The sequence below is a fragment of the Thunnus thynnus genome, chromosome 18, assembly GCF_963924715.1.
Source record: "Thunnus thynnus chromosome 18, fThuThy2.1, whole genome shotgun sequence".
Taxonomy (NCBI): Eukaryota; Metazoa; Chordata; class Actinopteri; order Scombriformes; family Scombridae; genus Thunnus; species Thunnus thynnus.
Genome location: NC_089534.1, coordinates 20,125,511 through 20,151,012, shown reverse-complemented (window position 1 = coordinate 20,151,012; position 25,502 = coordinate 20,125,511). Strand labels below are relative to the sequence as shown.

Here is a 25,502-nt window from a genome sequence, read left to right as displayed (position 1 = left end):
CTTTTAAAAGACATACAAAACCTTAGAGCATAATCCTGTTTTCATAATTTTAAAGTTATAATCCTTTAGATGTTCATGAAATCAAACCCAGTTTTTAACATCCCTTATAGTCAGTATTTTTTTAAGTAATAGCCAATCAATATATTTATATTCTTTAATTTTATCTCTATATAGTAGTTTTCATTGTTAGTGGTGGAGTCTGCCATTCCTGTGCTGGATTAAAATTGCATGAAAGATTCACAGGAAACTATGCTGCATATAATCCTGTGTCACAGTTTTTATTTTATATCATCTTCACTATTTAGCTTCATAAGATTAGGTTACAAGATGTTATTTTACATATAATACTGTCAGTATTTTGTCTAATTACGAACTTATAAAGACAACAGTAAGCACAACAAACCCCTTTGTGATGATTTTATTGTCAAATTTTGCAGCTTGATTACATTTATATTTCTTAGCAAGCATTATACAGTATATCATCTCATAACATTCACAGGCACAAGAGATGAACATGTATCATATTTAACACATAATACAAAATATAACTGTTTTAAAAGAGAATATATAATAAAGAAAATATGCAAAACTATTTAATGCTGGAAATTTTTTATTGGCCGAATGCTCCAGAGCATAAAGTCTCTTCTATGAAAATCTGTGACTATATAAATCCAATTTGACATTTTCAAAAAAAAACTACTATATACAATATGCATCTTTGTACAAACAGGACACAAAAAATACACAATATACTGCAGGAGAAACAATGCAAATAATAAAAATTTGCTTTGGTTATTTCACATCACACTATTTTCATATAGATGTTTGGAAGAAATAGTAGCTTTTACAGCAGTTTCAAAAAATATCAGACAATTGTGTATTCAATGTTCATAAAAGTCCCAGATTATCTGTAGATGCTGTTGTGAGGTGATCAGTCTGTAACTTGAGGGATATTGGTTTATTAATCACAGCTTCACTCGACCTGTGGATGAAATCCGTACAGCAGTTATTGGATGGCAAAAATGAAGAGAAGCACATGTCCATGTTGCAGTAGTCCATGTCAGACAGGAAGCTGCCTCTGTGGAAAGTAAATAAACAAGAGGTTAAACTGTGTGGTGGGTGGGAAGGCTTTTACTACCAATCACCCCGGCAAGAAACTGTCAACACTTACACACTGTGTCCAGCTTTAAACATGGCCCACCATGTGCTCCAGACGCTCTATCCTCCCAGACACATCGGCTAGTGAGCTCAGTCAAGGAAACTCATAGGCAAACACATTTACTAGCACAAAAAGAAAAAGAGAATAAGAAATGATGCTCATATCACTTTCTTAAACATACACAACTGTATTTCAATAACAATGCTGGCAGGCAGAAATAATCAGCTGCCATCACCACAGTGAAATGTGCTGCAGAGACTGTTTATAATAAAGCAGCTTCCATCTGAAATAACAGAAAGGATATTCTTGGCTGTGAGCTGCTGGATGGCCGCCTGTGTTTGCTTCTGGAAAGCCAGCCTGGCCTCACATTTACAAGGATCCTCCACCACCACCTCCACCTTCACCTCTTCGCCGGGAGAAAGCAAATTTCACATCAGTGTAACAGATCATGTACAGAGTCAAAAAGCACACAGAATACCACCCACTTGACTTTTTCCAACTGGGCTACTGTTCAAGAACAAACCAAAGCTTAAACAAATAGAAACACATTCTCACCAAGCACATTAAATGGTACAAACTGTCTAAAATAAACAACAATGCAGTAATATTGAATTAATTCTATAATATTACCCAATTATTGTCCAACAAATGCTGAAGTCACCAGTGAATTACAGAGTCAGGGATGATGCACCAGTTGGTTGTGATGTTGTGAAAGCCAACACATATTACCTCTTAAACAGCATTAACACAACAAAAAAGTCATATTTGCTGCAGGAATCCATACAGTATGCTCTTACCTTTCGGGGAACATGTTTTCTTGTCTGCATTCAAGATAAAACCATTCCGGCACTTGCAGTAATAGGAGGCATTGCTGTTGACACATGTGTGTTCGCAGTCATGTCCCATTGCACAGGGGTCCAGACCTAGAATAAGCCAGGACAGTTTCATGTGCTAGCATATAGTATACTGTATGATACAAGTGGTAGGTGGCTTGTGTTAGGTAAGGTTGTATTGTTCAGTTGCAAAAATACATTAAATTAGTTGATGGTAATTAGTAGCCTTTGTATCGCTTTCTAATGAAGGATATATGTTGACAAAAATAAGTAAAATAACATGTCACCACAGCTGATCGATTCAGTTTGGTGTATTTCTTTTGCCTGTGTGAGTTCAAAAACATTATGTTTGCACACTTTTCTTTTATGTTTATGTGTTTGCACTTGACCACATGTCACATATGTTGGAAAAGCTGGTCCATTCATACACCTTCACCACATCTCAGCCAAGGTCATTTACAAACTAGAGTCACTGTGTGTTAGACAATGTCATGACAGTCATGACAGTTACATGAACAAACGTATTTCATAAAAGGGAGGGGGACAAGAAAAACATTAGACAGTGTGATGGAAATAAAATTCAAGTTTTAGTAGTAGAACCTCATTTGTTCAAACATCTGAACTTTCAGCACAACAAAAACTAGTAATTTAGATTTTAAGCAAATTGCTTAAGATTATAGGACTTTTCTTTTTCATAATGCAATTAATTAAGCATTTAATCCAGTAAATAATGCTTTTTGATTTCATTTACATGCAGAAATCTCATATGAAGAATATAGTCTACCCACATGTCCATGTTTAAGTGTTTTCAGTCATTTGAATATTGCACTTGTCTGTTCCCAACTGGTTTGGAAAAGTGAGGTTCTCATGAACAGTTAAATCCCTTCAAACAAAAGGAAATACATTCAAAGCAGTCTCCATAATGATGCTCTGATTGCAAAATAAATTTGTTTTTTTCTGACACTAATAAACACTTCTAAATGTATTGCTTTTAAAAAAAAAAGAAGCTGAAAGTTTAGGGTTGTGTGGCCCCAAGACTTTACTCGGATTTAACTTGGCAACTACAAGCAGGTTCTAGTGCCAACATCTGCAGTCCACGTGGGGGTTGAAAACATCTGCTGTTGTATTTTTCCTCAGGATTTCAAAGTTTATAATTCACCAATAACACTTTAAATGATCCACAATCTAAAACATAACCCCCTTTAGACTGTAGGTGCCCCTTACTGGAACTAGAACCAGGGTTAATGGGAGGGGAAGGTCTCACAGGCCCCTCTTTGTCCTACCGCACAGGGTCTCCCGGAACTTGGAGGTGAGCTTCTCGATAACGCCGTAGGTCTCCACGTAGAAGACGTGGTCCTCTAAAGGGATGCTGGCCATCAGCTGCAGGGAGCGCATGTCAGCACGGTCCACCCCAACAGCATAAATCTCAATGCCCGAGGCCCGGGCTGCGGCAGACACCTCCTCCACCTGGTCTTGAGGTCTCCCGTCTGTCACAATGATGGCCACCTTGGAGATCTTCCTGGAGCGAGGCCGGGCTCCAGACTGCTCGGTGAAGGCTTCGTTCACAGCTGTCTTGATGGCGAGGCCAGTCATGGTGCCAGCAGCCAAGGGCTCGATGCGGGAGATAGCTTTCTTCATGTCGGGTTTGTTGAAGTGGTCTTTGAGAAGGAACTCGATCTTGACTGTGCTGGCGTAGTTGACCACAGCCACTCTGGTGGCATCCGTGCCCACATCCAGTGTGTCGACCATGTCGGCCAGGAATATCTTGACCTTCTCAAACTCACCAGGACGCACACTGCGAGAGCTGTCGATGATGAACACCAGGTCCAGGGGACGGCTCCTGCACTGAGAGTCTGTCTCTGGTGATCAACCAAATCATGGCAGGATTAAGTCCATTTAATACTCAACACCCACTTTATTACTCAGAGAGAAACATTCATGTGTGTTGGTTGAACTTTCAGTGAGAGTGACACAACCAAGAACAGTATTGGACGAGAGTTTATTCATACAGTTTGGGATGCACAATGAACGTTCCAATGGTAACAAAGGAAATATTTGTGCATCACTGCCAGGATAAAATGAAATGATATAGTATGCCTTGTGAGAGGGCATACTGTATTCATTTTGTTGCCAACAGTCTATCAGAGACTTCTCATTGGTGTTATCCTTTCATTGCATTTCCCTGAATGAAAAGGATGCTTGATGTCCATACAAGAAAAAAGGGACATCACACCTAAAGAGGGAGACAGTGTTAGGAGCCCTGCCTGTCCAATCACTTACACATAACTAAATTACATATACTTAGACTAAGTTAATTCTCACATCCTCTCTGCTTTTCCAAAGCAAAAATGCTAACTCTGCTTTTATGAAAAAAATATTTTTATTTTAATTGTCTTTTTATAGTCTGGTTATGAGGCCACCTCTTTTGGCTCCAAGCACTAAAATATATCACGGTCAAACATTGTATTTAACTACTTGTAAATGAAATTACATCTACTTTAAAGGAATAGTTCGACATTTTGGGAAACATGCTAATTCACTTTCTTGCAAAGAGTTAGATGAGCTGATTGATACCACTTTCATATCTATACGGTAAAAATACGAGGCTACATCTTGCAGCTGGTTAGTTTAACTTAGCACAAAGACTGGAGACCTAAATCTGTCCAAAGGTAACAAAATAAGCCTACCAGCACCTCTGACATCTGTACAAAAACCAATTAGCAATATGCTGTGGTTTTGCAAGGAGTAACTATTTCTAGCCTGTGCAATAACTTCCTTGGTTGCCAGGCAACCAGTGGAAACGGCAGGAAGTTACTATGCCAAGAAACAGTCAAGCACACAATTCCCCATAAAACCACAGCATGTTTTTACACTTTGATAATAAACAGCAAATGGACAGCACTTCTCATTTAACTCTAAGCAAGAAGGAGAATAACATATTTCCCAAAATGTCAAACTATTGCTCTCAGCGACTCTTGCATATTTCTACTCTTTCTCAAAGCAAAACAAAAGATCTGACCTGGAAAACATTGAGGAGAATTGGTTGGGCTAGAAAGCAAACCTGACTGGTAATATTCTACCTGTCTCCACAGGACTGACGGTGGTGATGAGGCCGCTTTGGGTACTGACCGGTAGCGTCACAGGAGCGGTGGTCTCCACTGGCGGCACAGTGGTCACCACCACTGGCATGATGGTTGTCGCCGGTGCTGCTGTAGTCGCTGGCAGAGTTGGCGGCACTGTTGGCTCTGTTGTTGCTGGCAGAGTTGGAAGGACGATAGGAAGGTATACCACAGGTGTTGTTGGTACTGTGGGGTCTGACTTTGTTGGGCATGGGCCTTTCAATTTGTAAGGGAACAGGCCTTTGACTTTATGATGAGGATGGTGTGCTACAGGTGGAGACGGACCTTTAAACATGTGGTGTATTTGTGGTGCCACTGGCCCTTTGAATCTGTGGTGATAGGGCAGCATTGGGACTGAGGGTCTGTGGTAAGTCACTGGAGGAGATAGAGGAATAGGCCGATACACTACCGGTGGAGGGATCCTTGGTGGCTGGTAGTGGTAGTGATTATGTCCTCTATACGTGTAATCACTTCTGTGAACTACAGGGCCACCAGAAAGGAAAAGTGATAGAGAACATTAGTAGGTTGAAGGTAGGTAAACAGGAAAGATGTGTAAGTTGACATTGTGTATACTTAGTAAGTTGTAGTGAAATATACAACAATCACTTGTGCTGTCTTAAGAGCAGAGACGAATGATTAGTTGAAGCATGAGTGTACGTTCAGCCACCTGGGGTTGTTTGCAACAAGCTGAGATTATACAGTGCTTGTGAAACACCCAGTCAAAAATGTAGATTTCATGCATGTTGTGTACGAGAAAAGTGTAAAAACCTGTTGTTGTATTATTGGTTAGATTAAATTGTTGAAAGTTTTAGTCTTACTGGGCTAACCTTTAATATTTCCTTTTCATATTACAAAAATAACTGTGTAAAAATGTAATCTGCAGGAATGAATGACTTACATTACAAGAAATTTTTTGTAAATATTCAAAACTGGTGACAAGAGATTCAAAAAGTCAAATGTGGCTATAAAATGGTTGTGTAATGCAACAAAGTGCATTTACTCAAGTACTGCGCTTGAGTGCAAGACTTGACTTCCTCCATTTTATGCTACTTTATACTTCTACTTCCCTATATTTGAGAGTGAAGTATTATACTTTTTACTCCACTACATTTATTTCACAATTATAATTACTTTGTAGAATAACATTTTACACATAAAACCAATGATGAGCTCCTAAAATGTGATGCATTGTTGTTGATTAAATCAAATTATAGTGAGCTCCTCTTTGACTGACTACAACATTAAAACACTGCCTACACATACTGTAAATGCATGAATAAGAAAATATCCAGTAATATACTGTATAATCAGTACTTTTTATTTTGCTGATAAAACTTCTGAATCATAAGTAAAAATCTGAATGGAGGACTTGTAATAGTACAAATAGAACCATGTAAAACTCCTGCATTCAATAGTAAAAATACAGAAATATTGCAGTATCAGCAAATTGTACTTAAAGCATCAAAAGTAAAAGTACTCATTTAGCAGCAAAATTGATCCTGTGACTGACATATTACTGTATTACATTATGCATCAATGTGTAAGCAGCATTATGCTTTTGAAACTGGTTGAGATAGTTTTAACTTCTTTATATACAGTTAGTTTAGTCCAGCATTTCCTAATCTATGAGTGGACCCCTTCTAAACAGCCACAAGATAAATTTGATTATTGGGGTTGGAAAGAAGAAAAAAAAGTTCTGCCTCACAAATTTGCACATTTATTTGGACTTTAATCTTTTACACCTTTTGTGAAAATTTTGATAATTTTACCTCTTTGAGTTATTGAAATAAAACCATCTGAGATGTTTAGAGGGGAGATGTCTCTGCAGAAACTGCTAACAACTCATAGACATCTAAAAAGAGAAGAGGGCCCCACTACACGTGGCATTTTTTGTGAGATGTCACAAGTCAAATAGGTTGTGAATCTTAATTTTAAGCAATTTATAAGTAATTTATAAGCTTATGATAGCTGTCAACTAGCTGTCAAATAAAATAAATGGAGTGAAAAGTACAATATTTCTATCTGAAATGTAGTGAAATAAGAGTATTAAAGAATTGAGTAACATAAAATGGAAATACTAAAAAAGTACACCACTAGTGTTTTAAACTGTTATACTGCTATTTTTACTTAAGTTAAAGTTCTTCCATCATTGCTAGAAAGTAGCAACAAAACTGTCTTTCAGAAAAGAGTCACAGTATTTCAGAGAGGCTTCAGTCACACGTACTTGCTGGATTGAGGGTCCTGAACGGTGGCCGGCCATTATTTCTGGTTTGTGCGTAGCTTTGTGCAGATATCAGCTGTGGGTCTCCAGCACTGAGGTGATATGTTGCCAGGACATCAGACAGCAGCAGTGAAGCGCTGTACAGCAGGCTCCAGAGTAAAGACTTCATCATGTCTGCATGCAGAGTCCTCCGGTGGTCTGTCTGGGTCTCCTCTCTGTCTCCCAGGGTCCTGCTCAGCTCTGTGGGGGTCTGACACGTCAAACTCTCTGCCCAATCCAGAGGTGGGACATGACCTTCAGGTCACGGTAAACAACCGTGTGTAGGATGGTGTAAGGTCGAGAATTGATAGCAGTCTCAGTTACTTGTGGATATTTTTTCTTTCTCTTCCTGTCTCCTTTAAAGTTATTTATCTTCACCTCACCCACCAATTAACACTATAATAAATTTTTAGGTCTAAATGGAGTTTCAAAGCCTTTTCCACACTCCCTTGAATATATTTGGTGAAGCAATGCTGAAGCTTGCATGTATTTGTTACTTTGTTAGCCTTAAAGTAGTTAAGCTTAAGCCTAAAAATACTGAAATCAACTTAAAAAAAATACTCAATATGTAGGCCTACAGATTTTTAATAATAGAATGTAAAATGCCCCACTTAAGGCTAAACCCTCAAATTCACTAAATAAACAATAAAACACATAAATGAAATACTGAAGAATTGGCTTAAGTATTCTAGTTAAGGATCTAATTGTGTTTAAGGGCCAGAGGTCATCAAAAGTGGCCAGTGGAGGCAAAAAGTGTTTAAGCAGCTCAATATTGTCAAAATCAATGATCTGGAGACAAGCTGAGAACAAACTGTTCTAAATAAATTGCTCAAACAATTCAAATCCTTATTTTTTTCCCAAACAGTTGGCCTAAAATTCCTCTTCTGCAATGTAGCTGGCCTATATGACAATATTAATTTAAGCAATGTGTAACTACTTGGTAATAATCTCTTTTCTTTGATTTAGATTTAAAAAAAAAAAACTTGTCGTGATATATGGATTTGGAGATTATAGGTCCAGAGATTTTACCAAAGAAATGAACCTTTTCTTTAAAATATGTTCAAGAGGTCAAGGATGAATATCCATGCTCAAGGTTGCATGTTTATGTTTGTTTATCATGACACACAACAGGCCTTTCTCACAGAAATCTAGACATCCATCACTAGGTTTGCGCGTAAAGTCCTTCCTACAAGTTGTTAGCTAGTTTCAAACTGGTGATTTATTAAATCATGTCATTAAAACGCATCTTAACTAATAAACACATTAGTAATGTGCAGAGTTATTAAAATATGGCTCTGGTAATGTGTAAATTGGTTGCTAGGAAATGTATATAGCATTTCACAATATGAAGCGACCAGTTGCGTAAAAAAGAAATCACTGTAGCATCCTGAGCTGTAACATTACTTCAAAAAATAAACTTTAGGGGCCAAAATATAAAATAACTCAACTGTCAATCCTTTGTGAATGTGGGACATACTTGGAGAAATATACATAGTTTGGAATAAGCTAGTAGTGAGAGGCAAATATCCAATTATGCTGAACTAACCGTCATTATTTGGTCATTTAATCTAACATCATCGGCACTAAGTTTTGTAATTAGTGTGTTTTTTTCCTGTGCTTTTTCGGACAAGTCACTTCACTTGACTTCACTTAAGCCATGACATTAAAAAAAAACATGAGACAAATGATGATATAAATGTTTTGAAACTTTTATTGAAGTCAAATATTTTTTCCACTAGGATAAAATCATAATACCAGTAAAGTAATGGGCGGGTGGATAAGCATGCAACTACTAATGTTCACAAGACTAGCCGATTGCTCCAGATGTCAGGCGAGAAAGAAGCAGAGAAGATGATCAATCTGTCAGTGCCCTCTGCTTTCTCTCTCTCTCTGTCTCAGCTGGAAAACCTTTTCACTAGCTTTGCTAACACGAGGCCATAGACCGTCAGGGCAGCAGAGAAGTGACGAAAATGTCAGGAGTGGTGGTGAACTGAACCACAGCAAAGCTAAATAAATAACAGACAAACAAGTGCTACGGACTCCATTCAAGACTGTGATGGAATAGTCTAGATCTTAATAATTAGGAGAAAAAAAGTAACACAATTCAACAATAAGAGCTATAATAAGTGGATTGTCATATTTTTTTTCATTTTACACTTCATATATCAATCTATAGATAGGATGGTGCTGGATTGATGATAGCATTTCAAGCAATTTAATTATCACATGTATCCCTTTTACTAAGACATAAAAAAGGCCAGAGAGGGGGGTGGGGGGTATGGGGCGGGCGGGTAGCTTCCATCACTTTTCAAACATCACATTCATTCATTCATTTCACACAATTTTCAGTCTCTCCCACCTTTGTCCTCTCACGTTGCAGGATGCTCGATAGAATCTCTCTAGAAATACAGTGAGCGAGGGGGGGGGGGGGGGTCAAACAAAACGTTATCAGTGGCCTTACACGTACACAGTAGGTCCGGGGAGGAGGGGGGGTAGGGGATTAGGGCGTAATGGTGTTCAGAAAGGGTTGGTGAGGGAACGTAGGAATGCATATGGCAATGTGTGTTTGTTTGTGTATGTGTTTTGGCAATGGGGCTGGTGCTTAAGCAGGCATGTAAGGGGGAGGTGGTTCCTTCTCTGGCATCTTCATTGCCATCTCGTAGGTGGGCAGGATGTACTGTAGAGAAAATGGGGGGGGGGGGGGGGGGGGCAATTAGAGTAAATGTACAAAAAAACATCAACCAGGTATTCCATATTAAACTGAATTTTTTCTGACTGCACACAGATCATGAGGATGAGTGGATAAAAATTGCCAGAAAGTTGCATTTCACAAAGATTTTTCTAGGGACTCTGGCAGCATATTCATCTTTTGTGTCTCTTTTATTTTAGTGAAAGTGCTAAAAATAAAAGAGTGAGTCTTAAATATAGTATGTTTTATACTTCCTTTGGAAAATTTAACGGGTAATAAAATGTTTTTCCTGACATGGAACACCCTTACAAACAGTATAGTAAATGTGTGGAGGGCAATGCCACCTGCTGGCTTGATTTAAACATTACATGTTGTACAATCTGATACACAGTTTGTCTTCGTGGCAGTGGATGACACTCACAAGTTCATAAAAGTCAATCAGAGAGTGACTGAGTTCGCTTGCATACCTGTGGTGGAGTCTCAAAGGCGGGGTAGACGGCAATCTCTGGCATGTTCCTGTTGTTGATGTACTTGTAGCAGTTCCACACACAGTTGATCAAGTAAGCCTTGAGAGCAAAGAGAAGTTTGTATTAGGGGATTTTAGGGTTGAGTCAGACTGTGTGAATTAATTGTCAGTCAACAGCTTCAATCTTTAAACTTGTTGAACCATGACGTCTCTTTTTCCATTACAAGTTAAATGCACCAGAAAAAAATGTAAACATGACAGAACCAGTGTTGATGGTAAACAGATAATCATGCAGGATTTTTCCTTGCTCAGCTAACCACGTCTTGGACTCGTCCCTTTACTGAACACGCAGACGGAAAATTAATATATCAATGTTCTCATCTTACTCTTTGTAAGGCAGCAACTAAGTGTACTGTAACATGTCACATTTCTCTTTAGATCAGAGTGCTAATAGTTTGCTTTATAAGAATATAAGTTTTCTGAGCCAACACAATAGAAAAAAAACATATGTTTAAATGCGAAAGAAGGCCAGTTTCACCTTGAGGATGATCAGGAAGGCAAAGAAGACAAGCACAAAGAGCAATAGGCAGCTGGAGTCCATAGACAGGAGGTTATCCTTGTAGGGGAAATCCGGCTGAGGAAGAAAAGAACAGACGATGTCATATAATCAATAACACTTGTGCTTATTCAGCTCACATCAGCATCAAAGCTGACTTCAAGACCAACAGAATACAACTTTGGGACTATTGTAGCAGAAAACTGTTAGACTGGACTCTTTCATTACTTTAAAAAAAAAAAAAAAAAGAATAGGTTATTTTAAAGTATTTTTTCTCTGACTTAATTATTTTGAGGGACTCAGGCTTCTTTGCCTTCCCCCCAATTTTTCTTGTCAATTTTTATGAGTGTTGAATCATATTCTAAAATGGTAACAGCGTCCTCTTGTAGGAGGAAACAACTTATTCTTAATGTGTTGGGACTTATTTACTGAGCTTTAAAATTAGAATAACTTTACTCTTAAATAAACCCTGATTGTTTAGTGAGCTTTATCTATTAGAACTGTCTTCTGTTAATAGAAGGGTGCATTGAGCACATTATGTCAACAAGAAGATGCAGACTAACCAGCTGGTCCAAGTAGTCCTTGATCCTGGGCAGGTAGGTGAGAGAGCTGATGGCCACCAGGCAGCTCAGAGCAAAGTCAAACAGCTGGTAGCAGAAAAACGGGATGAGCCAGCCATCACGATGCTGAGGACGGAAACAGGAGGAGATTAATAGATGTGATCAATCAACTCAGAGGACACAGAAGGACCCTGTTGCTTTTTTTTTCCAACCTCATCTCTACATATTATATCTGTATCCTGTAGGTAGGTTTAATTTACCTCTGCAAATCCTACAGCTGATGATGCATTCACACACATACTGAGCAGAAGAAACTAACACAGTAGTTTTCCTAGTTTCAATGTTTAACATTATCCTGGTTTTTAAATATCTTACTCTAGCTTTCTTTATATATATATATATCTTATTTCTTACGTTTATTCTTATTTTTTCTCATTTAAATGTATCTTCAGATGTGGTTTGGAGTAAGTAAATGAAAAGAGCCTACCTACAGTTAAGTGCTGACGCTGCAACTGTGTATATTAGCACGTATTAGTGTAACAAATACAGACAGCAGGTTGAAAATCAGCAAAGTGGTCCTTCAATTAGGTTGTTCACAAGAGTCTCTACTGGCACTGTGGATGTTTTTTTTCTAGCGAAAGCACAGTAAACTCTGTATGGCCTACTTCACTCTCCATTACTACATCATATAGCAAAATACATCTGTTTTGTATTATGATCAGCTTTCAGACATTGAGGGATATTTCACTGGGACACTACAGCAAAAGCGGTTCCGCTCCGCCTCACTACTTTGAAAAGGGTGCCAACTACAGTTGTCTGGGAGCATGTACTTGCACAGCTAAAGCATAACTCCTGCACAGACAGCCGGCATGCAGGCGCGTGTCATACTTTAACTGTGCAGTCACCCCAACTAGCAGCTTAATACAGGTCCACATCAAAAGGCTATCAAACCTGTCAGTCTTGATGCCATCAGGCAGGCCTGTGAGGTAAAGATGACAGGCAGTGAGAACATAGCATTGTGTGCTACACTCCCACTGCATCAGAGCTCTTGTGAACATCTTGTTAAAACGTACTGCACTAAAAAAAAAAAAAAAAAAAAAAAAGAGGAAGAAAGAAACAGGGCAGGGAGCTTTGGTATTTCATGTTATGTCATACTTACCTCTTGAAAGATTTTTTTTTAATGCATGCACATTTTGGGATTACATATTTGCATAAGAAATCGTGAAAGTGCTTTAAGTATATATATATAAAAAAAGACTTTAAAAAGGCAACATAACTACTGTGCACACTTACAGTTATGGCTCCATACACCATCATGGCACTGATGGTGAGCATCAGCAGAGAGATGGCAAATCCGACACAGGCATTCTCTGTATGGGAGCAAGAGGGAATAAATAAGGTGATCAAATGAAGACAAAGGTAAAGTATGATTTTAGTACAGCTTTAGATTTAACTGTTAATATAAGACTGAGTGTAGTTGAGTGGACATTCGCTTGTGTTCTTAGGGGCTGCTGTGATTTGCATACAGTGTGAGTGAACAGTCTCCCGGGCTTCTCACTTTCCAGCTTACTCCGTTTTAAAAGGCCAGCTCTGGGGAGCATTAAGCCTCGCGCTCTCTCCCGGTAAAGAACACACAATGAAACTCAGTCCGAGATAATTAAAAAGGTCTGCCTTTCATATCCTCTTCTCTCGCCATCACTCACTCTCTCGCTTCCTCAAATTGTCCTGCCTGTTGCACTAGAAGGATGCTAGTGAGAGAGCTACAGCAGCACTGCGGTCCAGACACATGTCTTTGTTATTCAGTAGCTCAAGCAGAATAACTTGTATATCTATGTATGGATGTGTCAGTGGACTGTCTGGATCTAATTTTAAGTTTTTTTTGAGGGGAAAAAAAAGTTCTAATCTTTATCGAATTATGAAAAGAAAAAACAGACTTACACAATGCAGATGCTGGAGATACCACTTTGTTACTGTGTGTAAAACACAAATTTCAATCTACATCAATCTCTGCCAGGTCTTAACAGTTTCATTCCTGTCTTTATATCAGTATAGTGTTTTACTTCATATTTAGTTAGATCATGAATACAGTCTTGAACCCAAAGATATTCAGCACATTGGAGAAGTTGCAATCTGACAATGTTTGGCATTCATTATGCCAAGGCTACCTTGCTATTTCCTGTAGATAATTGTAATTAACTTAGAAAAAAAATACTTAAGAAAAGCCATTTTCCACACATTTTGTCAGTTAAATCTTGTAAACATGGCCTGGATGATGGAATAAAATGATAGCAGCCTGTTGAAGCTGCACCAATAGTCAAGGTTAATGATAACTGAACCAGTCTGAATGCTAACATTGCCTCTGGACAACCTCCACTGCCCTGAGTGCTGGCATGAGCCTGCTGTGGGAAGGTCAACCCACCATGGCTTGTTTCCCCTCCTCTCCCGCTGAATCACTGTTTCAGAAAAATGAAGAGGCCTTCACCAAGCCAACGAATGAATCAACAAAACAACCGCCAGCTTAAAAGAAAAACCCTCTTGCAGTCCTGCCCTAGCACAGACAAACACCTTAGACAAACATACACCCTTTGAGAAAATACAGAGGAGCAGATCTGGTGGCATCACACCAACAACAACATTTTTAAACAACATGTAGACAACGCAGCAGCGTGCTGTTGTCATCATGAGTTGTTTTGTTTTGCTGTCACCAGGGAGCTCTGCTCCCTGTGGAAGATGAATCACATGTTCAACCTCAGCATAACAGCCGCTCATGGGTTGGTGAAAGGCCCCGAACAGAAAAAAAGCAGCTATACACATGTAGGTCTAATGCAGATACTATTTGTTCATGATGTTTCAGTGGTCAAACCATCTTCATCAAACCACAGTGGAATCCGAAGGCCCACATAATAAAAGTGATGTGTTTGATGTGTAAATGCTTGATATACTGAATAAATTTCACAGTTTTTTCAATGCAATTTGTTAGTCCTTTACAGCCGCTCTTATGTATATGTCATTGCTTACCAGACATCCTATCAGAGGCGAAATAATGGTCGATGACCTCGTACTGCAAGTCGATGGTGGGTACATTTTCTGGGTGGGTAACAGCGACAGTCAGCAGGATGCCCATCAACAGGTTGACAACCTGAGGAGAAGGTGGTAAAAAAAAAAAGAGGCTTTTTTTTTTTTTTTTTTTTTACAAAAAAGGACTCTATTTGAAGTGAACTTGTATGTCCTTCACCAATTTTCCAAATGATTTGGAATGTTTTTTCATTGAATTCTTACCCTCAAAGCAATCATTGGTTTCAGTTCATGCTTGTATTTTATGAAAAACTTAAGAAATGGGAGAGATAGGAAACACTGTCAACAATTAATGACCCCTTTTTTTTTGTCCAAGTTACTTCATCATCATCGTGGGAAGGCAGTCGTGAGGAGGAACCATTCAAGGAAACTCCATCATTAATTGTCAGCTGCATTTACAAGATATGTTGTTGAAAAATTGAGCTTGCAAGACAACTAATCAACTGTAAATACCGTGAAAAAGAAATGATATCATGGTGCAGTGAACTGAAACCAATGACTGACATAAAGGAAGGAAAATATGTTCTGGAAAATCTTTGGCAGCCTTGTAAAATGTACAAAATTTGATGTTGCAGTAATATAAACAAAGTCACTGTGCTGTCCTTTAATCAAGAATGGAGATGTAGTTGTAACAAAACTGACGAAGAACGCTCTCAAAAAAACCTCAAGCTGTTAGTGTAAGGTTCTACAACAAGGTCAACATCCTAACAACAACTATTATAAATATTTTTATCATTTTGTATCAGTAATTATATTTTGTGTGCTGCTGTCTTAACGCCTTCCCAACAAGGCTTCAGGTAGTATTGAAGAATAGGCTATCTTATGTGTAATAGAGGATTTATCAAACCAAAGCAACAAACATTAAAGGCTCCTTCATGGTAGGTCGCTGGACTGTTTAGATAAGTATCGCTCGACATAAATGACGTATTTTCGACAGAAAAAAGCACTTTCCTTTCATGTCGCGCACCAAGAGAATTTTGTTGTTGCTGACACCATCATATCTTGGCGCGCAATGTGATTGGGTAGCGTTACCACGTTGCCATGGAGACAGTAGTTTTCACTGAACTTCCTTATTTATATTTTGGTCTGTAACTTTAGATAACTTGTAACATTCTTGTTTAATTAGTCCCGGTCAGGATGATATATGTAACTAAACAAGCCGACAGGAGGTTGGTGTCTGGTTACCATGGAGACGACTGAAACCTTTCGCCAAAGCATACACCTGAAAACCACGCGCGACTTTTTAAATTCCTGGCAAGTGTCGTGCTACTTACCATAAATAAGCCTTTACAAAACAAGTAAATATTCTCGAGACTGACATAAATGCAAAAAGTGATTTAACATCCCTAATCTGGCTGCTCTTACATTGATAATTGTCCAACCACAGGCCCCTAAATAGCTGTATGTCTGATTGTTGTAGCAGAATTTAACTTCACTGTAAACAGGTTTGAGTGCTAAATTCTAGTATTAAGATTGTATTTTTATTTTCTCTTTTATTGTAATTTTATTCATGACTTCATTCTTTTATATTGACTAAAAGGAGGTCTGTCTGTCATAACTTATTTTTATGTTGCTGCCTGTCTTGTCCAGGACAACCTTGCAAATGAGATTTTTAATAACAATGAGGTTTTCTTGGTAAAATCAATGTTAAATAAAATAAAAACACAGAGAAAACAGAGGAAGATGACTGACGTGCTCTGAGTGCTAAATATTGTCCAGCTGGCAAAAAAACGCAGAAGAGGATTTTGAGACCCAACCAAAACATCTGTGATTTATTCAGCTCTGAGTTTAGAGTGCTGCAGGAACAAAATGTGCATATGACAGTGAACTATTTCAACGTGCCTGAATTAAATTGCAAAACAGGGACGTGATTTAAATCTGTGTCCTGAAATGAATGTTTCTGCGGATTTCTTCTTGTTATGATTTGACAACATAACGTCAGCCGAGTGTCGGCTAAGTTAGCTAACGTGCTATCCAGGCCAAATGTCATTTGTTTCTAAATGTTTAACCTTCACATATCATCCAGGTGCGAATAACCGGTAGGCATCGACTATTTGCTGTGCGGTGATCGGGTTACTAACCGCGTTTTTAAGTCTGTGTGAGCTGCACCGACAGAAATACTACTAGCCAAACCTGAGACGATGGCAGGCTAATGGCTAATGCTAGCATCCTGCGCTAGCCTCGTAACAGCTGTTTAAAACAGTCAAAAATGACATTTAGCTAATATTGCAGCTGCCGACAACAATTACAACACACAACCAGAAGCAGATATCACTGCATTGTTGCCATTCTTTATGTAACTTGCTACTTCAGTGAACTTAACACAAGTGATAGCTAACATTAGCAATGCTATCAACCATTTTACGCACCATGTACCATGTTCCCAGGATGATGGTCCCCGTCCGGACGTGGCAACATCCACAACACCGGGTGGTGTACAGTCTGTCTCGACTCGGCTTGAAATGATGCATGTCCTCCACAAGCGTAGGGAGAAACATCGGGATAGCTAGTCGTGGTGGAGGTGAGAAATGCTTCTCGACATCAACAGTTAGCGAACGAACACGGAGGAACGCCCACCGTTTCCCCGACAAACCTGCACGACACCGCGGATAAAAACAAACGCTCTGCCCGGGGAGAAAGAGGAGGAAAAGGAGGGGACTACAGAGACTCGTGTGACGGACAGGAACTTAAACCAATGGATGTTTAGAAGTTACAAGGTAACCAACAGGCTTCAGGTAATCGTTTTGTTTTGAGATTTATGTGCAAATGTTTTGATTTTCTGTGCATGCATGTTGTTGTGTAGCTTGTCTATTTAGCCTAATAGATAGATAGATAGATAGATAGATATATAGATAGATAGAGTACTTTATTACATTCAGGTACTGTAACCAAATCCATGACTTTTTACAATTAATGTGTATGAATTTAAAATCTCACCGTTGAGATGTGTATAATTATACAAATTAATAGTCAGGCAATGAATTGGCAATAGTCAATTCATTGTTCAGTAAAGCATAAAAAATAGAACAGGCACATAGTTTTAATTGCAATCATGTAGAGAAAAGAGTTGGAATATTTATGTAACAAAATTCTATTAATTTTTTATTTCAGTATTCAGTACTTCATTATTTTATTCAGCTGGTTTATTTATTGATTAATTTAAAACAATTTCTTTTATTTACTTTATACAATGCATTCAGAAAGTATTCAGACCCCTTCTTTTTCCCCACATTTTGTTATGTTGCAGCCTTATGCAAAAATTGTGCAAATTCATTTTTACCCCTCATCAATCTACACTCAATACCCCATAATGACAAAGCAAAGGCAGAATTTTAGAATTTTTTGCAAATTTATTAAAAAGGAAAAACTGAAATATCACATTGACATAAGTATTCAGACCCTTTACTCAGTACATAGTTGAAGCACCTCGGGCAGCGATTACAGCCTCGAGTCTTCTTGAGTATGAAGCAACATGCTTTGCACACCTGGATTTGGGGATTTTCTGCCATTCTTCTCTACCGATCCTCTCAAACTCTGTCAGATTGGATGGGGACCATCGATGGACAGCCATTTTCAGGTCTCTCCAGAGATGTTCGATTGGGTTCAGGTTAGGGCTCCGGCTGGGCCACTCAAGGACATTCAGAGTTGTCCCTAAGCCACTCCTGCGTTGTCTTGGCTGTGTGCTTAGGGTCCTTGTCTTGTTGGAAGGTGAACCTTCGGCCCAGTCCGAGTTCCTGAGGGCTCTGGACCAGGTTTTCATTAAGGATATCTCTGTATTTTGCTCCGTTCAGCTTTACCTCAGCCCTGACCAGTCCCCTAGTCCCTGCCACTGAAAACCCCCACAGCATGATGCTGCCACCACCATGCTTCACCACTGGGATGGTATTGGACAGGTGATGAGCAGTGCCTGGTTTCCTCCAGAAATAAAGATTAGAACTGAGGCCAAACAGTTCAATCTTGGTTTCATCAGACCAGAGAATCTTGTTTCTCACAGTCTGAGAGTCCTTTAGGTGCTTTTTTGCAAACTCCAAGCAGACTTTCCCGTGTCTTTCACTGAGAAGAGGCTTCCGTCTGGCCACTCTGCCATAAAGCCGAGATTGGTGGAGTGTTGCCGTGATGGTTGTCCTTCTTGAGGTTTCTCCCATCTTCACACAGGCTCTCTGGAGCTCAGCCAGAGTGACCATCGGGTTCTTGGTCACCTCTCTTACCAAGACCCTTCTTCCCCAATTGCTCAGTTTGGTCGGACGCCAGCTCTAGTAGAGTCCTGGTTGTTCCAAAGAAAAAGGACCATATAGTTCCATACAGCCTTTTTCTTAATAACCTCAAAATAAAGACAATTCTAGAGATTTAAATTGTTATAAAGATAATTTATTAACAATTATGGAGCATCACAATAGTAAATATCATTTCATGATGCATACAGGTGAGATAATGTGTTACATTGTGGCAAACCATTGTCATTTACATTTAATAAAGACCCAAGAATTAAATACCCCAAAGTCTTATTTCAGATCACATGAATTATTTAGCTTACAGTAATGGAGTTATCTTCCTGAGGTTTCACTGCTTTACACAGTGGGTGAAATAATTTTGCTACAAGCAGAGCTGTGACAGAGAGCAGAGAAATACTGGAGGTCATTTGTCGTACATGTTGCTCTGAAAGGCCCTGCACACACACACACACACACACACGTACTGTAGGTAAATGGTGCCACCTTGACAGGTGTAACAGGAAGGAGATGTCAATCAGACATGCTCTGTTCATGCCCACACAGTCCTGAGAAGAAGTGTAATCAGGCAAAATGTGTGTGTGATATGGATGAATAGGGCCTAACAACAACCAATTTTTGCCCGTTTTAATAATAAAAATAAAATCCTTCATCTGTTACTATATTACAGTTACTGTACATTTTGATCATAGGTCCTATTTTTTAAATTCAAATGTTACAAAATGTTTACATGGAAACAAAGAAAGGAGCCACTTTAAACTGACAGATCAAATATGGCAACTGTTACCATTTTCTTTCAATGCTCAACTTACATGTCGTGTACATTTCAAATATAATTTCAGTGTTGTCACTGATCATTATCCTGGCATACTAACGCAAGTATCTAATTACCACTGAAATTTAAAGTTGCACATGCAAAACATGACCTCAGTGTCCTCAATGGCAGCTACTGTCCTGAGACAGAATGAAGCAATCTCACATCTTTGTAAAAGAGGAAATCCACTAAATCATCAAATAAAGACAATACTTCATATTTTACCATAGATATAAATAAATTTACAATGAATAACAACAGATAATATTTGCATTAAGCAACAGAATATCAAGTAAAAATAGAAAAAAAATAGTTATTAGTCTCACCGTCTTGGTGATACCAACCTTTTTCTGCACCATAGACTGTTTTTATACAAAACAATTTTTTTTGTTGGGTACAGGCTGAACAAATTTTGATTCACAAATCAAAAATAAGCCTCGATACCCAGTTAAAAATGACAGAGAAAGAGAGCAAAACAGAACTAAACAAAAAGCAAAACTTGTGTGTGTGTGTTTAATTGTGGTTACTTACAGTACTAAATTAAAGTATGGTCAGATAGACCTCAGGTAGTGCAGTCAGACAGATTTCATGCACCACTGAGTGCTGAGAAGAGGTGGTGATGACTGACTTGTGACCCACTGATGAACTACTTTAATTAAAAGTAAGTATAATGTTGTTGGGGGTCATGACAGTAAGTGATTAAGAGAAATGCAGCAGGGATTGTGCAAAGTTCAAGATAATTACCACAAAAACAGTGTTCAGCAGCCTATAAAATTATATAATTATGATTCAGCTTTCAGTTTCCAAAAGGCCCAGCAGCAAATGTCCTAAGAAACGGCACCGGTCCGTTGCTCCGTGGGAACATCTGCCTTATAAAACAAGTTTTGATTTGACAGTTTTCAATCGTGTGGACGTTTAAACAACAACAACCACCTCCATGTTGGGTTAGTGAAAATCATCTGAAGCCCTCTGCTGGCCCATAATGTATCCTCCATCTTTCTTCTGCCATTTGTAGATTAATATTGCTCCCAGTACAGCAGCCACCATCACTCCTATTACTCCTCCTGCAACAATGCCTGCGTACATGAACATAAATTAATGAGTTCAAATAAACATTCACAGTATGTTACTTTGTCAAAGTCTTTGTAACATACTGCAAATTACCTGCAAGGATTTCTTTGTTCTCCAAGAAGCTCTTGCTGTTTGCCACAACAACATATCCTGATCCGCTGTCTTTTGCAAGCCAGTGTGTACTATCAAAGGTCAAGTCCGAAGAATCCTGAAGACAAAAGTAGGAAGAGTTGCATTACTCTATTTCCTGCTAGTGAGAATCATCACAGAAAGTCATGTGTCATACCTGTAAAGTATTCTTGGTTCCACCTCCCAATATTCTGACATCTTTGTTGTTGGACTGATCCTTGTTGTTGATTTCACCTGGTGAGATTGCGGAGAAGAGAAAGGATGAAATATATTGTGTATGGTGTTGGAAATGAACACTAGATAAACAACAGATACTATGCCAAATTTATAATCATTGAACATGGCACCAAGCGTTACCTTGGTCCGACCAATCCCCTGAACCAGAGCCGTCCAGGTCATATCCTGATCCCTCAAAGTCTGTAAGGGCTGGAGACTAAACGCATGAAGAAAAAGGAAGGATGAGGATAATTCAAGTTGGGGGTGATGGGAGAACAACATCATCACAATACTGTTTATTGTCAAGCATATAAAAACAGATTTCTTTAGGAGAGCAATAAAGGCATGAATCAGGTCACAGATACAAAGTCCTGTTGAGGAACACAAACTCAAAAAAAGACACTGTGGCTGATAAACCCATAATGATGCAAGTGATCACATTGTTATAACCAATAAAAAGTCACATGTAAAGAATACAGCTTGATATAAATGGTGATGTCATTCCACCCATTTGGCACGTAAGTAAAAGTAGCAGAGCACAAAATGTTGTTTTAACACTTCTAATACAAAATAAAGAACAATGCAGGTGGAAAAAGCTTCTCTCGTTTGACAAATGGCAGTTTAAGTGTTTGAACAGAATTATGGAGGCGCAACATAAAGTTAAATAAGCTCTTCCAAGAGATAACATTGCTCTATTAGTTACGATCGATGTTCCATGAATCACTTTGCATTTACTGTGTGAAGTTCTAAGGCGCTGGATAGTCACACACTAAAATCAGTTGTGAGGACTAAATGGCCTGTAACCAGCATACATTACTTGAAGGTTTTTACAGCCACTTTTTAGTCCTAAAGAAGGTGAATATTGGATGAGGAATAAAACGTTTGCTTTGGAAAACAGAGTACTGCTGATGACTCAGTCATAAAAGAATATGTGCGTTTAGAACGATCTGAACAGTCACTCTGTAGGAATGCTGCCAAGAAACATTATTATGTTGCACCCATACTGTATGTATATATCTTTATTTTATCACGTGGTCTCATTGAGATTGAGATCTCTTTTTCAAGAGAGACCTGAGAACAAGAAACAAACAACAACAAAGAATTAATAAAAACAGTCACAAGAGTCATAAAAATATCAGCTAATAGAGCTTTAAAATCTCCACGAGATATGAAAGACTCTAGTTACAAGATTTAAATGTTACAAGAGACGTGAGATAGATCAGAGGCTTCAATGGTAGAGCTTTATAGATTCAATGATTAATTCTTCTTGTCAATTACAAAGTCCATCCAAACTTGTGATAACAGAGAACAGTGACGAGTGTGAAATATGTCATCGGTGATAAAACATAATGCACTATAATAAACAGCTGCTGAAGATCATGATCAAAAAGCTTCAGAGGAGCTACTAAATGGAGAAATTTTCCTCTGTTTCTAAAAAGGTCAAGAGTGATGTTTGAACCTCAGCTTTTAAGTCAACGTGGATGAGTGTAAATTTCACATCTACAATTCCATGACAACTGGACAAACTCTTTCTGCTGAGAAAGATCATGATTTTGATATGACTGAAAGCTCTGGGACAGCTTCATATGACTGTTTTTTCAACCATACCAATAATGTTTACTCCTGGAGATAGTGCTAATTTAAGGGATGCAGTAAACCCTCTGTCTAACTTGTGACTGATCATAATGGACCAAAACTTAACCATCTTCTAGTTTCTATTCCTGGTGAGAAATGTCTCTGGTTTGTTTGTTTCTCTCAGAGTTCACACATGGCTTTGTTGCCACAGTATACAGACATGAAGGTTAGGTGAACTGTGTCTGCAGCCCTGTGATAGACTGTCCAACGCCTCAGTAACCTGAAGTGGGTAGAGGATGGATTTAGATTTAAATTCATGCCCAGCTGAATTCATTCTGTTGTGGGGGTGAGGGAGGATTCAGCAGATGAGGAATGGCCGTACCCAATCATATGGAGAGGCCATGTTCATAAAATCTTGTATCGTAGTAAGTTTATATATAGCTGATATACGCAGTATTTTGATTTAGTACGTTTTCTGGAATTTCAACTGAGAAACCATTTATAGATTAAAAACAACCAATGGGAATGCATCTTATTGGCTAATCTAGTGAACTGGATACCTAAAGATCAAGGTAAATCATCACATAGATGCTAAATCTGTAAAGCCATATTACCATTAAGCAGTACTTCTGAATAATTTGCAAAATCTCCCAATACAACCAAAACATAAAACAAATAGATACCTCAGTATAGGGTAAGACAGTTATTGTGTATCATCATATTACTCACCTCTAGCCAACAGGCAGTAGTGAACACATTTACTCATATACTTCATTTGACTTTTATGGCGGATATTATACAAATAATTTAAAAAAGCCATCAGGTGATTTCACCCAGAAAATCCATGAAATGGGAAGTGTGAGCTTCTCTGCTCTTTTAATCTCTATACATACATACATACATATAATATTGTCTACAATGTTTTGTCCGAAATTGAGCCCCGGGGTGTAAATCGGGCCATGTGACACCTAATGAGTGTTACACAAGAGATAGACACGAATAAGCAGATGAGCATGTAGCCTTCAAGTGACTGTAATTTAATTTTAGATGACTGTATCTAAAACTAATTGGTTTATTTCAAGTTGTAAACAAAACTCAAGCCCGATAAACAGATAACACGTCGACATGTGATAAAACCCACTTTACACGGTAGTGAAATCGTCGGCTCACATCAGGAAGTAAGAAAGGTGAGCTCCGAGTTAAAAAAAAAAAAAAAAAGTTTGTTCCACAGACTAAAAGATGACTCACCAACATATGGATCGGGCACATGAAGCCCAACGCTACGAGTAAAGAAGCTGTCAAAGATATCCTCATGTTTCAGATGAGATGGTGTACGGCGTATTTTATCCAGCGTCCTCTTCAGGGTCTCTACAGGTGTTTTGATTAAGTCTTCAGCCTCAGTCGGGCTGGCGAAACCCCGCCTACCAATAAAACCTGGAGAACCTGCCTACACTGTGAACTCTGCATGATAACAAGTGCAGCAGTGCTCACAAAGGCCAATACAAAAAATTACTACTATACTTACAATATAGAGTCTATAAAAAAGTGCCAAATTTAATTATATGAAAACATTAAAAATATAACATATTTATATTAATATTTATATTAAATATAACTATATAACACACTTTATACGAGGGATAAATAAGGAAGCCCAATCGTTTTGGCCTCTGTATGTTTAACCATTGGTGGAAAAATATCCCTTATTTAAAGGTCCAGTGTGTAAGTTTAGTGGCATCTAGCGGTGAAGCTGCATATTGCAACCATTGACTGTTTGATGGACGACATGGCAGCTCCCCAAAAGTGAAGCAAAACATCTCGATCATCCCCTAGTGGCTGGCTGCAGTACAGATCACAAATCCAGCCCCCTTCGTCTTAGTGGATGGGACATGAGCAAAACTAAAATATTAAAGTTCATGTCAAATAAATTTTTGTTTTAGGTAGTTCTTATCACGCTGATGGTTGTCCAAGTGTCCAAAGTCAGAATTCTGAGTTTATTCTCAGAACTCAAATCAATTTTTCACATGTGGCCCACAAAAAAACGTACAAACGAGTTTTTCCTCCTGGTGAATTTTATTTTATTTTTTTCCTGAGCCTCGTTGGCCCGATGTGAAAGCATTGCATTAACCCTTGCATTAAAACAGAGTTGATGCTGATTTCTCCTAGGAGGGCCAAATTCCTGGATGGGCAGGCCTGTCCCCCCCCCAGCAAGTATTTATAGTATTACTTACAAAGTAATATAAAGTACGAAAAATATTATAGTATCAGAAGTATGTGACATTTAGAAATTGCCCCTTTTAGAGCAGTGGTTCTTAAAGTGGGGTCACCCAGAGGTCCCAGCAAAAAAAATTTTTTTCACTATAATTCCATCCATAAGTAACACAATGACAGTATGTATGACTATTTGGTCATGGGTTTCATACACTTTCTGTAATAAAACATCTAAAAGCAAAAATCTCATCAGATGGGGGAACCTGGGACAAAATCTTATCAAATGGGGATCCATGGTCTGATTTGTGTCAGCTTGACATGAAAAAGTTTGAGAACCACTGTTTTAGAGTGTTTTAATTAATGTTATTTAATTTGATTCGTATTATTATTGATGCGTTAATATGTTAGCAGTATTCAGTGGTATAAGAAGTATTCAGAAGTAATGTTAGAAATACCATAGTCTAAAAGTACTCCATTACAAGTGAAAGTCCTGAATTCAAAATGTTACTTAAGTAAAATATGAAGTATCATCAGTAAAAT

General features: G+C 38.4%; 4 protein-coding genes across 4 annotated transcripts; all 4 read right to left on the bottom strand.

Annotated features, from left to right (window-relative positions):
• Positions 1–409: 409 nt before the first annotated feature.
• On the bottom strand, positions 410–7,515 carry matn3a (matrilin 3a). The gene is made up of 6 exons (XM_067572154.1): positions 7,336–7,515; positions 3,276–3,851; positions 1,957–2,082; positions 1,464–1,565; positions 1,172–1,242; positions 410–1,078 (listed from the first exon to the last, which is right to left on the bottom strand). Exons 1-5 carry the CDS (start codon positions 7,502–7,504, stop codon positions 1,187–1,189), a joined length of 1,029 nt encoding a protein of 342 aa, XP_067428255.1. The 5' UTR covers positions 7,505–7,515; the 3' UTR covers positions 410–1,078; positions 1,172–1,186.
• Positions 4,855–5,628, bottom strand: LOC137169142 (uncharacterized; the record flags this gene model as incomplete). Its single annotated transcript, XM_067572155.1, has 1 exon — positions 4,855–5,628. A coding segment is annotated over one exon (588 nt), but the record flags the coding sequence as incomplete, so codon positions are not given.
• A 1,541-nt stretch (positions 7,516–9,056) lies between the features above and the next one.
• Positions 9,057–17,353, bottom strand: laptm4a (lysosomal protein transmembrane 4 alpha). The gene is made up of 7 exons (XM_067572220.1): positions 17,087–17,353; positions 14,661–14,781; positions 12,936–13,012; positions 11,646–11,768; positions 11,065–11,160; positions 10,528–10,626; positions 9,057–10,048 (listed from the first exon to the last, which is right to left on the bottom strand). The coding sequence occupies exons 1-7, from the start codon at positions 17,213–17,215 to the stop codon at positions 9,974–9,976; spliced, it is 720 nt and encodes a 239-aa protein (XP_067428321.1). The 5' UTR covers positions 17,216–17,353; the 3' UTR covers positions 9,057–9,973.
• Positions 17,354–19,063: 1,710 nt separating this feature from the next.
• LOC137169569 (syndecan-4-like) lies at positions 19,064–24,177 on the bottom strand. The gene is made up of 5 exons (XM_067572841.1): positions 24,000–24,177; positions 21,318–21,393; positions 21,118–21,194; positions 20,925–21,039; positions 19,064–20,836 (listed from the first exon to the last, which is right to left on the bottom strand). Exons 1-5 carry the CDS (start codon positions 24,063–24,065, stop codon positions 20,706–20,708), a joined length of 465 nt encoding a protein of 154 aa, XP_067428942.1. The 5' UTR covers positions 24,066–24,177; the 3' UTR covers positions 19,064–20,705.
• Positions 24,178–25,502: the final 1,325 nt, after the last annotated feature.

Excerpts from the sequence above, each read along its gene's own strand:
- LOC137169569 (XM_067572841.1), bottom strand. The coding sequence starts at position 24,065 with ATGAGGATATCTTTGACAGCTTCTTTACTCGTAGCGTTGGGCTTCATG. Across the intron at positions 21,394-23,999 it reads TGTGCCCGATCCATATGTTG|TCTCCAGCCCTTACAGACTT; the intron begins GTGAGTCATCTT and ends TCATGCGTTTAG. Across the intron at positions 21,040-21,117 it reads GAACCAAGAATACTTTACAG|GATTCTTCGGACTTGACCTT; the intron begins GTATGACACATG and ends TTTTGTCTTCAG.
- laptm4a (XM_067572220.1), bottom strand. The coding sequence starts at position 17,215 with ATGTTTCTCCCTACGCTTGTGGAGGACATGCATCATTTCAAGCCGAGT. Across the intron at positions 11,769-12,935 it reads TGGTGTATGGAGCCATAACT|CATCGTGATGGCTGGCTCAT; the intron begins GTAAGTGTGCAC and ends TTCCGTCCTCAG. Across the intron at positions 11,161-11,645 it reads AGGACTACTTGGACCAGCTG|CCGGATTTCCCCTACAAGGA; the intron begins GTTAGTCTGCAT and ends TTTCTTCCTCAG.
- matn3a (XM_067572154.1), bottom strand. The coding sequence starts at position 7,504 with ATGATGAAGTCTTTACTCTGGAGCCTGCTGTACAGCGCTTCACTGCTG. Across the intron at positions 3,852-7,335 it reads CAGGACCCTCAATCCAGCAA|AGACAGACTCTCAGTGCAGG; the intron begins GTACGTGTGACT and ends GTTGATCACCAG. Across the intron at positions 2,083-3,275 it reads GTTCCGGGAGACCCTGTGCG|GTCTGGACCCCTGTGCAATG; the intron begins GTAGGACAAAGA and ends GGCTTATTCTAG.